Genomic DNA, 13,121 nt, shown 5'->3' with positions numbered 1-13,121 from the left:
ACGGCTGGACCTGTCTCTTCCAAACACTAATTAGCACACTAGGAATCGATTGCTCTTTACAAATTTGGATCGGTTGAGCGGTACTCTCGAAAACGTCGACAAAAAATTGTATCCACACGTATATACATACATACATACAAGGCTTGCCAAAATGTTCACAAACTCCTGAAACGTTCAAAAATTTTCATTTTTTGGTTTTGGGCCTATACTATAACTTACCCTACAAAAAGTTAAAAATATTGGTTGCCTTTTTTACGCCCTTTCAAAAATCGCATAAAATTCATATCTCTAGACACTGAGTGGATAAAAATTAGAAAAAGTATAATTACGTAATGGTGTAATTATATAAAAACAATAAATTTTACTTGTAAAAGATTGTAAATATTGTAAACCCCCTATTCATTTATTTTATTTAGAGACATAACTGCAGGTTTTTTAGACTACACTTGGGGCATCTCCAAAAAATTCTTACCGTATCAATAATAATAATAGGCCAACCTGTCGGGTAATTCCCTTCTCGAGTTGGTTCCTCCCACCTGTCCTCAATAACAAAAGTTGCGATAGTCACGTATGGTAAGCCAAACACTTGATATTGCAAACCAAATGCCCATCAAGTGATCACAACTCACAAGATCATTGATAAAATTACGCGGGCAAGTGGCGCGGGACCAGTAAGAACCGGCTGAAATTAAAAAGTGTTCATTAAAAATTCATATAATTACTTTCAAAGCAAACATTATTGTTTCGAGTGCATTACACACTCGAAGAGATAATACGATAATACGAATATCTCGATTAACGTTTTGCGCTAAAAAAATCGCATTTTGATATAAGTCAATGCATCGCTTGTGTCTAACTTATTCGCCGGATATTCCTGGTGCATTCAAGTGATCAAAAGTGAATCCGTTGAAATTTGAATAAAAATGAGTGGAAAAGTATTTAGTGATATTTTTAACAAAATTCTGCTGTGTACTTTTATTTTATTCGGCAGTTTATGTCTTGTTTCGACTAGTAATTCAACAGAAGGTAAGTTGAATTAATTAACCAATAAATATGAAAATCTATTGAAAATTGCAAAATGACTTTATATTCTTTTATATTATAATATTAATTTTGATAATTTGAAATGAGTAGTGAATCTAACTTCAAGATCGTTACATTAAATATGATCAAGATCATTTTACATTAAATAAGATAGCAAAAATCATGAATAATTAATGAAATTTAAAATAAATACTATCATGTTAATATTATCATTATTCAAATAAATTTAATAATTTTAATTAAATATTTTCAAAATATTTGTCTTCTCTGTTAAGTTGAACTGCAGTGTGTTTTTTGTAGAAAATTTTGTACTAAATATTTTTATAATATCTGAATCATAAATTGAATTAAAGTATCAAGGTAATATGAAAATTTATTGAACATTGCAAAATGACACAAAAATTGACTTTAGATACACTTATATCATAAATAATTTTGAAAATGAATGAGTTGGGATCTAATTTGAGGAAAATTATTTTACATAAAATGAATTAGAATAAATTATAATGAAATTTAAAATAAATACTATTATACTATTAAATATCATTGTTAACATTTACAATTATCATTAAAATATTTTAACTTTCTTGCTGTTTGTTTTTTACAGAAAATTTTGTACTAAATACATTATAGATCAAAATCAAAAATCGAATTAAAGCATCAAGAAAATATGGAAATTTAGTAAAAATTGCAAAATAATAAAAATATGACTTTATATCTTTTATCATAATAACAGTTTTATTAATTTGAAATGAGTTGAGATCTAATTTTGAGCAAAATTATTTTACATGAAATGAATTAGTATAAATCATATATAATTAATGAAATTTAAAATGAATACTGTCATATTATCATTGTTAACATTTATATTATTCAAATAAATTTAAATTATCATTAAAATATTTCAATTTTCTTGCAGTTTGTTTTTTACAGAAAATTTTGTACTAAATACATTATAGATCCAAATCAAAAATCGAATTAAAGCATCAAGGTAACATAAAAATTTAGTGAAAATTGCAAAATGATAAAAATATAACTTCATATCTTTTATCACAATAACAGTTTTATTAATTTGAAATGAGTTGTGATCTACTTTAGAGCAAAATTATTTTACATGAAATGAATTAGTATAAATCGTAAATAATTAATAAAATTTAAAATAAATACTATCATATTATCATTGTTAACATTTACATTATTCAAATAAATGTAAATTATCATTAAAATATTTAAATTTTCTTACAGTTTGCTTTTTATAGAAAATTTTGTACTAAATGCAACTATAATATAAAAATCACAAATCGAATTAAATTAAAGCATCAAGAAAATATGGAATTTTAGTAAAAATTGCAAAACGACTTTATATTCTTCTATATCATTATTAATAATTTTAATAATTTGAAAAGAGTTATGGAGCAAGATTATTTTACATAAAATAAAATACTAAAAATCATGAATAATTAGTAAAATTTAAAATTTTAGTCATATTATTATCATTGTTAATATTTTTATTATTCAAATAAATTTAACTGAATTATCATTAAAATGTTATTATTTTTTCGCAGTTTGATTTTTATAATAAATTTTGTACTACATATATCTATAATATCAGTATCATAAATCAATTATATGAAAGCATCCAGAAAATATAAAAATTAAGTGAAATTTGTAAAATGATAACTGAAATGACTTTATATTCTTCTAATAATATTTTTTTTGAAATTTGAGTTGAGAATGTAACTTTGAGCACGATGAATTCACACTAAATAAGACAGTAAAAATCATGAATAATTAATGAAATTTAAAATAAATATCATGTTATTATCATTGTTGATATTATCATTATTCAAATAAATTTTAATTAATTATTATTAAAATATTTTTGATCTTTCTTATGTCGAACTACAGTTTGTTCTTTGTAGAAAATTTTGTACTAAATATTTAAATATAATATCAAAGTCATAAATCGAATTAAAGCATCAAGAAAATGTGATAATTTGTAAAAAAAATGCATTTGTAAATTTTAATCTTTCGAAATAAGTTGTGGATCTAATTGAGTAAGATTTTTTTTACTTACAATAGTGAAAATCATGAATAATTAGTGAAATTTAAAATAAAAGCTATGATGTTCAAGTAACTAAGTTTTAAACTCATTTGGATAAAAATATCTATGGAAAAAATAGGTTCTTTTTCAAGATTCAATTTCTCTCCAATTCTTTATGTAAACCATTTATATTAAAAATATTAGTTATTAGTAATTAATTAATAATAATTATTATTTATTATATTCATGTTTGCTTAAATTATGAGTGTTATTTTATACTAAATGAATTTATGAATTAATTATGATTCAATTCAATTTGACATAGAACAGATTACTGCTCTAAGGTCAGCTACTTCTTAAAACGAGATTTTTTATATATATTTGTGTCAAATAGTACAAAATTTTTATTATGTTAAGATACCTTGTGATTATGTTGTATGTGACTATTTATTTAGAATCGAATGATTTAAAAAATAACAACATAACTCATGTGCGTCAGAATCAGCCATCGTTATAGAGAATCTCTTTTCAATAACACTTTTTGGTTTTTTATAAGCGTTGCAGTTACGTCTTCGTTACTATTTAGGTTTCTTAACAAAAATTACATTTCTTGTGTTGATATGGAAAAAAACATCATACACTTTTAAGAAATTCATAAAAATATTTATGATCGCAAATGTTACATATGACGCAAATATGTCTTTGGCGAAAGTTCAGTGCAACGCACGCTCAATGCAATTTAACGAAAAAAACAAGTTTATGTAATTGTTATGTAAATTTTCAATAAATTATGCAAAGTTTTCATTAAATCGGTTTTGAACTATTTTTATATAGAGTAAAGATAATCGTAATTACATGGTACCAATTATATATATATTAGATAAAAATTTCTGCAGTTTTTCGCTGCGAGGAAAGTTATTGACCATATGACCTTTAAAATGGAGCAAACATATTTTTATTACCCTTAAATATTTCAGCATATTTTTTAAATGGAATATAGTAAAGATTTTCACAAAGACATCATTAGTTTTTGAAATTCATGCCACGTAAAAATATATTTTTCACTAATATTCAGACACAGTTTTTTTCATGTCAATTTAGTTATTTTATTAGTATATTATAGTAGTAGAAAAGAGTACATTTATATTAAACCAAACGATTGATAAATGAAAACTAATTGCAAATCTTTCTTCTTATTATAATAGGTTGTATTTTTTTCAAGTTGATGGGCTTTAACTACAAGTTTGATATATTTTCTGCACCCTAACTGAGAATTTTACATTGGTTATTTCGTAGATCCAAGAGCACGGATGTAGAATGTAATTTCTTGTTTTTTAAAGAAATTAATCAATTTCATGTAATACATGCAATTTAATGTTAGTCATTTCTCATATAGTGGTTCTCATAATATATTAGTTGTTTTATGCGCTTTTTAAATTATATATGCTGTTTGAAATTAATCTTAAAAAAGAGAAGATAAATTATAGGTGGTTTGCTAGTAGTGAAAGCTCTCTAAAAAGCTCCCTAAAGATAAGTACTTATTTCTATTATTAATTAAACTAAAATTTACTAAAATGATTCTAAATACATAATTATTATTTTGAAAAATTCTTATAATTAAAAATCACGTATGCATTTTCAAACTTTAGTAAATTTTTTAAACATTCTCATATATACGTAGTACCTATGCAAATGATATGGTTTAATAAACTAAATTTTCTAAGTATAGTGGCTGAAGTTATAGTTAATTTATTAATAAAAGTTAAAATGTTACGTTTTAATTTATTTTTTACTAAAAGATATTTGTGTATCTTTAATTATACTTTTTGTTTTTGTCGATAAAACCTTCATGGCCTTGTATGATTCATAGTCTTTCTAAAATATTACAGAACTGCGAAAAGTGATTTAAATAGAAAAATTTATGAAAGTTTTTACTAATGAATAATGAGTTATATAATCACAATTTTAAAAGTTTCTTGATGAGTAAAATTCTTGCAACTCACTTGAAAAGAATAAGTGCCAATTGCATCTAGATATATATTTAGAATAGAATATAATATAAGAATATATATCTTTTATATAGTAATTTATATAAATACAGATAATTGGCGATGTGGATACAGCAAACTGCTATATTATGATTTTTTTTTAATTCAGAGATTTATGTCTATACAAGACCGCAAATAACAGAATCAATTCACATCGGTCAGCCAAAAAATACATTTGGAAAAAATATCTAACTTAACATTATAATAATTATTTACCATATCAAAGTATTATTTTAATTTTTAATTGCAACATATTTAAGAAGTAAATAGCCATTAATATTTTTAAACACTCTATTATTTAAACAAACTGATTTTAGAGCACTTCACCTTCTGTGCCTGATAAAAAATTATTTATATTACAATAAGTATTATTATTGTAATTGCAGTATTGTGATAGTACAATAAATATAAACTGCTATGAAATATATTTATTTACAATATTTGCAGAACTTGATCAAATATTTGAATATGTTCCACTTAATGGATCAGAACATCCATGCATCAGGCTATGTGTGAAAGACACACCAAAGATGATTTGCAGGTACCATTTCAAGGTGAATACAAATATGATTGTACATAATGATTAGATATATATATATATATATATATATGTTCATTTGAATTTATAATATTTTAATTATTAAGTTATCTCGCACGTTACATGTATCAGAGAAGTAATAAGCATTACATCTTATCAGTTTATTTACAGTATTTAGTTAGTTTATCTTGTAAGCAAAATTTAAAAATGATGTAATATTTTATGTAATATTTGCAAACTATTTGTGCATTTATTACATTATTTGTTATATTACTTCAGGTGTAGCAAACAATTTAGGTTGAAATTTTATTATTTCTATTATTTTTATTAATATAAATATAACCTAGAATTATATTGGTTATTAGACAGATAAATGTAAAATAACAAAAAAAGAGTATTTACATTTCATAAACTTAAATTATTTTTAAAACACGACTTTTATTTATATTATTGAGGATAACATTTACAAATTGATTTGCAAAATAAAATACATATATGTTTTATTAATCACTATACTTTATCAAAGTTTGAAAAAATAAACGCTATCGATCTGCTATAAATTGATGAATTACAAAGTTAGTTTTGGTTCTTTTGTTTCAGTTGTTTTTAATATAAATATAATATAATTACTATATTCTTAAAATTATCGTCTATGTTTTTGCAAACAATCCAAAATTAATCTTGAAAATTTGAACAAGATCAGCCGGGCCGTTTTTTGCAATTATTTGTTCAAACTTATTTACGATTTTGAATACATTTTTTATTATGATTGAGATGATAGGTCTACTAAAAGTGGCTTAAATTAAAATTATTATTCATTAAAGTTTGGAATAATGAGCAAATAATTCAACTATCTATTTTCAAATTTAACGCTTTCGCTACGGGAGGATATTTCGCAGGAGTGTCGCTGTATCATTTTCATTATAATGTGTTGAAAATTTAACAATTACAATTCTAATAAACTAAAAATTACAATAAAAATTAGAATTACCAATAGTTTAATTCATAGTGATAAATTGACACAGATATTGTCAAATTGTCCATGGACGACATCCGTACACCCAGCACGTCATGCGGACGTCGTCCATGGACAACATTCGTAGCAAAAGGGTATATAGTTGCCAAATTTCAATTATTATTATGTCTTACAACTAGTTTTGTCTATTATATTGATTTTTTCAGATTGAAGAATACCGGACTATGAGCAAAGCATGCTTTGACTGTCCTCACAATATCCAGGATTGCGATAGACCACATTGTGTTCACGCTGACGGAGTCCCTAGAGGAGTTGTCGTTGTTAATAGACAATTACCTGGCCCAAGTATACAGGTAAAACAGATTTCCGTAATAATAAATATATACTTTCCCAAATTGTAAAAGAAATATTTGGAGAAAACATAATTTGAAGTCTATATCGTCCAAAATTAATAAATAACGTTGTTTTGGAACAATTTTATGATTTAGCATTGAGCCTTAAACTCGCTAAAATTTTAGTATAAATTATCTTATATAATCAGTATTTGTTCATAATTGAGCACGTATTTAAATTAATATTTGTAATTATTAGATTATACTCATTATACTACAGTAAATTACTTATGCACGTCCAAACATACTTTGAATCGATGATATATGTATATTTAAAAAAATATATAATATAAATATAAAAACTTCTTGAAAATGAAACAAATTTATAATTCAATATTTGAGTATTATAATTTGCAATTTAACCTTTTATTATTCCTAATAATTAGGCTTGTTTGAAAAAAATGTGAAGTTTACTACTTATTGTTAGTGCTAAAGTAAATTTTTAAAATGTCTTAGATTTACAGTAGATTTTGTAATAGTTACATTTTTTCACACAAATCTAATATAAATTTTACAATATGATCTGAGCAGCTTTCATTGCAATTTTCTGCACTACTAAATCACTAATGAAGTCAAATTCATCTCTGTGTTTTTATTCCATTGCATATTCAAAATTAAAAAAATAGCCACCAAAATTTTTCTCATCGCTTGTTTCTACAAACTTTAGCAAAATACGATTTTTGCATTTGAGGTGCGATTTAAATTTTGTGCAGAAGCAGCCAAATAAATCTGAAGCGAACCTTAAGATGTTACTTCAACATCTGAGATGGAAAAAGCTGTCAGTAAAGAAGTTAAAATTTCAATATCAAGTAAAAATTAAGCTGACATTTTCTAACATGTCAATGATATTATTGAAATAGGTTTGTCGTGGAGATACAGTTATAATCGATGTAGAAAATGAATTGATGACTGGAAGTACCTCAATTCATTGGCACGGTCATCATCAGCGTGACACACCATATATGGATGGAGTACCTAAAGTGACACAATGTCCAATTGCACCAGGAACCACTTTTAGGTATCAATTTGATGTTCAGCAAGTAGGAACTCATTTCTGGCATTCACATTCTGGTAAGTAAAATAGTGTTAATTGAATATTTTTATAAAGTAGCCTTAAAGTGAACTATATGTTAATACTTATATACTATTATTTATACTTAGTCACTTAGAAATGATTTATTTATTATATTCAGAGATTCGCCAAAATCACGTAAATATTTTTTAATTCTATCGACAAATTGTTAGACAAACTAGTAGATATTTTGAATAATAAAATTTATTTATTTAACAGGAATGCAAAGGGCTGATGGTGCCTTCGGCTCATTTATCGTACGAGAACCAGTTGAAACAAACCCTCACGCTGATCTTTACGATTATGATCTACCAGAGCATGTGTTGGTAATCCTAGATTGGGAACACCAACTTGGAATGGATAAATTTTTGGCACACCATCATGGAGGTGGTAATAACAAACCACCAAGTTTACTAATTAATGGGAAAGGCAGATTTCGAAGATTTCCTCTTAACAAAACCGAGGAAAATGCAACTGATGTACTTTATACACCGACGGCAAGATTTACAGTAGAGCCGGTAGGTAGATACGAAATTGTAACAATTTAATTTTTGATATAATTATTATTTAAGTAGTTAATTGAAATAATAATACTAATTGTAATAGCAAACGATTTTGATATAATTAGTTATATGCTCTAACTAAACCTTTGCATCTTTTATAAAAGTAATTCTCGAAAATTTCTAAATTTGCAATATTGAACCCTCCGTAGTATTTTAATAAATCAAATGCAATCATATAATTAATTATGTAATTGATAGCAGTATAAACAATTATTTTGATTATTTTTATCTTAAATGAGAGTTTACGGAGATACTAGACATGCGCGATAGGCATAATTTGTATCCACCTAAATAGAATGTTATAAAGTTTCTTCAAAACATTCTTAAAAATGGTTTAAACTAATTATTATGTTGACATTTGATGAAAGAGTATATTAAGTAAACCTAAAATTATTTTATAAACTTAACCTTCAGAGTGTTTTTTATGGCTTATGTCTACCATTTGTCACGTTAATCATTAAATTACCAACTGATTCATTTAAATATTTATTAATTTATTTTAACATCTTTTCTTAAGCTAATTAAAATTATTATTTTCTTTTTTTCATGCTAATTTTGGCAGTAATAATGCACTGTCTATATTTTTAGGGATTTAGATATAGATTTCGGGTCATTAACGCCGAGTTTCTGAATTGTCCCATAGAAATTTCAGTTGACAACCATACAATGACTGTAATCAGCACAGATGGTTTTGATACACAGCCTGTTGAAGGTATCAATTGTCTAAAGTTACCACATTATCAAAACTTATATTATGCATTCAAATTATATATTGTCTTTTTTTAAACTGCAAATTTATTATCTAAAGTTAATTTATCAGTATTAAATTTGTTGATCGTTATTTGAATTTCTAAATCAATTTATATTAGCAAGCAATTGCAAAGCAATTCATACTGCAAAAATTTATTATAAGGATTGACAAAAAGAGAAGTGCTTCATTTTCTAATTTTTTTAGTGGAGTCCTTAGTAACCTATGCTGGAGAACGATTTGATTTCATAATCGATGCCGATCAAGATACCGACAATTACTGGATTAGAATGCGAGGACTTATGGATTGTGACTCTAGATTTACAAAAGCTCATCAAGTTGCAGTACTGCACTATGATGGAGCTTCCGATGATGAACCTGACTTAGAACTCAGCTGGGAACTCAATACCAAAGAAGGCCTGGTCAGTAACACATATATGAGACCTATTCAAATCTTATCTCGGAATTAACATATGTTTGACAAAGAATATATTTTTTAATTCAATATTTCTTTAATACCACAGCAACTTAATGCTCTAAATAAAGGACCAGGTCACAACGATACAATGACTGTTGCCGAAATGAAATCTGTGGTTCCGACAGATCCAAGCCTAAAAGAAACTCCAGACTACAAATTTTTCTTGTCGTATGATTTTCATGCTAAGAATAATCCATTATTCCATCAGCAAGGATTGTACGGATTCAATCAAGGTAAAACATCAAATCTATATCTATAAATTTTTATTAAGTATTTTTAGAAGATTAACATTTGTCTCTGCTCTGAACATACATTGATGCATAATTTTAAATTTTTCCTTTTTATGAATGAAATCTCAAAAATGTATTTAATTGTACAAAATTTATGTATCCTTTATAGTACAATTTAACATATACTTTTTAGTGGAACCAAAAGAAAAGGACGAAAAACTACATAATCTCCGCCAATCTTTGCTATACCAACTTTTCATAGTACTAAATGAGAAGTTGAAATTTTATCAGTACATATACTATTTTTTTTATTTCAGTTAAGGACAAAAAATATCGCATATATACCCCACAAATAAATCATATAACGCTAAAATTGCCACCATTCAATATGCTATCAGGAAGATCACAATTTACGTCTGAATCGTTTTGTAATGCAACATCCATGACAAACGCAAAATGTGTGACAAATTTCTGTTCCTGTACTCATGTTCTGAGTGTCAAGTTGAAAAGCGTAGTCGAACTAATATTAGTTGATCAAGGTAAGATGAAAAAATTGTTTATATATTTTATTTCTTCCACAAGAAATGGTTACTCATTCCATTATGCTAATAGCTTAAACTACAAAGTATCAATTATACTACCGCAAAAAGTCACATATTTTACTTAATAAGCATTATGTTCATATATGTGTGTGTTTGCACAAAATAGTAATATATATTATTCCTTCCAAGGTTTCACATTTGATGCAAATCATCCTTTCCACCTGCACGGTCATGCGTTCAGAGTAGTTGCTATGAATAAAATTGGACCTCATGTTACAACTGGACAAGTTAAAGATTTGGATGAAATGGGTTTAATTAAAAGAAATTTAAATGATTCGCCACCATTAAAAGACACGGTTACCGTACCTGATGGCGGATTTACTATTCTAAGATTTTATGCAGACAACCCAGGTAAAAGAATATATTCAGATTTATATTAGTTTTTGAAAAACTATATAAATATGAAAACTATACTAATAAATCTTTTGCTACGACGGTGTTTTCCGTAGAAGTAACGCTGCTGTACGATCCAGCAAGCCACCTAAGTATTGGCTACACAACATTTTTTAAAAATTTTCAATCATTATCGATAAAAATATTTATTATTAAAAATTATATTTCTCACGCACTAAAATCCACATTAGCAAATTATTGTCCTTAATAAATTAACTCGGAGTGATAAATCTTGAAGCAAAAGTCGATACACTGGATGTCGCCTATAGGCGACGATCGTAGCAAAAAAGTAATTTATATAAAAAAATTGTTAATGGACTTTTTATTTCAACAGGTTATTGGCTGTTCCATTGTCATATAGAATTTCATGTAGAACTAGGAATGGCCCTTGTATTTAAGGTGGGCGAAGATGATGAGATGCCACCAACTCCTAAAAATTTTCCACAGTGCGATAATTGGATTCCAGAGGACCTGAAAATTGATAGCAGTACGTATACTTTTTTATATTATCTATTTATACGTACTACTATTTCATTTATGATATAAAATTTTTATAACTACTTACACTATTTTCATTAAAAATTTGTTTAATATAAAATATTCTTTACAGATTCGACAGAAACTTCTGGGTCCGCATGCAGGCATTTAATTTACAAATTACTATTTATTAGTAGTTTAATTTTGTATTATGTATGATAATGTTTGCTATTTAAATCAATTTATTTTTGACTGTGATAAATTAACTTATTTAATAATAAATATTTGTATATTGTCTTGTTTCTTAATTTTCTTTCTCGTTTCTTAATTCTTAATTACTTTTTTTCTTTTGCATATAACTGAGTGGAAAATGCACTTTTTAAATATTTTATTTTGCAAATTAAGTACTAATTAATGGTGGTATATGGCATTGTGCCTTAAGGTAAATTTCTGAAACTTTCCGTACGAAAAATTAAATTTTTTAAAAAGATTCAATATGTTTTAAACTTTGAAAAAGTTAGATTATTGTGAAATTTTAAATTTTTGAAAAAAAAGACTTTTTTGGTAAAAAATGTTTTTTTTAGTTCGAAATATTTTGGAAATTTTGAACTTTTTTTAAAACAATCGCACTGCTTTAGCTGCATAGAGACGCAATATCGAAGCTCGTAAGCGCCGCGTCGCCGTCTAATGGACAAACGATGTTATGAAACCCATAGAAATGTAAACAAATAGATACACATTATTAAAATCTCCATAAAATATCTGATAATTTGATGTGCTTATGTCTAATGATAATTTTTGACCTCAAAATGGCATTTTTTTTTATTTTTTACTAGATCTCCAAAACCGCAAGACCTGCCTTCCCAAAAATTTAATCAGTTCTTCATGTTGTCAATACAAGTAAAATGTTTTTTGAATTCTTAAAATCGGACGTTCCGTTTTCTTAAAAACTGAGTTACCGTTTTTGGCACTTTTTGCTCCGTATCTTCGGAACGGCTGGACCTGCCTTTGCCAAAAACTAATCAACACGTCTCCTTATTGATAGAAATCGAATGTTTTTTGAATAATTTAAATCAGTTGAACCGTGTTCCCGAAATCGTCGACAAAAATTTGTATCCGCACACACACACATACATCCATTTTCTCTAAGGTATGCCAAAATGTTCAAAAACCGCTGAAACGTAAAGATATAAAAAAATTTACACTTTCGATGTTTTGCGATTACTATAACTTGCCCTACGGGAAGTTAAGAGAAATTGAAATCAATTTTTAGAAAATTTGTAGTTTTCTTTCTACTTTTATTATCTGGATGAATGTCTGTTTAAGAAGTATTTTGTTTAATAAACTTATATATAATTTATTTGCAAACACACAGAGATCGCATGATGATATTTACAATCTAATACTGTTTATATCTAACAAACCATATAAATCATAATATTTTAGTATGATTATATAGTAAAATCAATTACTAATTTATGATTCAGCATAATTGAATTTAAACTACGTCCATATG

The 13,121-nt window shown here is 26.2% G+C and overlaps 1 protein-coding gene across 1 annotated transcript; it reads left to right on the top strand.

Annotated features, from left to right (window-relative positions):
- The first annotated feature begins 868 nt into the window (after nucleotides 1-868).
- LOC113375029 (laccase-2-like) lies at nucleotides 869-13,064 on the top strand. The gene is made up of 13 exons (XM_026614982.1): nucleotides 869-1,026; nucleotides 5,584-5,690; nucleotides 6,857-7,003; nucleotides 7,903-8,113; nucleotides 8,334-8,632; nucleotides 9,266-9,389; nucleotides 9,633-9,847; nucleotides 9,950-10,136; nucleotides 10,451-10,672; nucleotides 10,865-11,086; nucleotides 11,463-11,615; nucleotides 11,739-11,769; nucleotides 13,052-13,064. The coding sequence occupies exons 1-13, from the start codon at nucleotides 924-926 to the stop codon at nucleotides 13,062-13,064; spliced, it is 2,034 nt and encodes a 677-aa protein (XP_026470767.1). The 5' UTR covers nucleotides 869-923.
- The last annotated feature ends 57 nt before the right edge of the window (nucleotides 13,065-13,121 follow it).

This window comes from Ctenocephalides felis, unplaced genomic scaffold, assembly GCF_003426905.1.
Source record: "Ctenocephalides felis isolate EL2017-DRISC unplaced genomic scaffold, ASM342690v1 CF-g0.4_SCAFFOLD_01886, whole genome shotgun sequence".
NCBI classification, from domain to species: domain Eukaryota; kingdom Metazoa; phylum Arthropoda; class Insecta; order Siphonaptera; family Pulicidae; genus Ctenocephalides; species Ctenocephalides felis.
Note: the sequence above shows the minus strand (reverse complement) of the source record. Positions and strands in the feature narration are given on the sequence as shown.

What these genes read in the sequence shown, in the direction of transcription:
- LOC113375029 (XM_026614982.1), top strand. Translation starts at nt 924, where the DNA reads ATGAGTGGAAAAGTATTTAGTGATATTTTTAACAAAATTCTGCTGTGT. An exon ending in TACCTGGCCCAAGTATACAG is followed by an intron (nt 7,004 to 7,902) that starts GTAAAACAGATT and finishes TTATTGAAATAG; the next exon opens with GTTTGTCGTGGAGATACAGT. An exon ending in ATTTTATGCAGACAACCCAG is followed by an intron (nt 11,087 to 11,462) that starts GTAAAAGAATAT and finishes TTATTTCAACAG; the next exon opens with GTTATTGGCTGTTCCATTGT.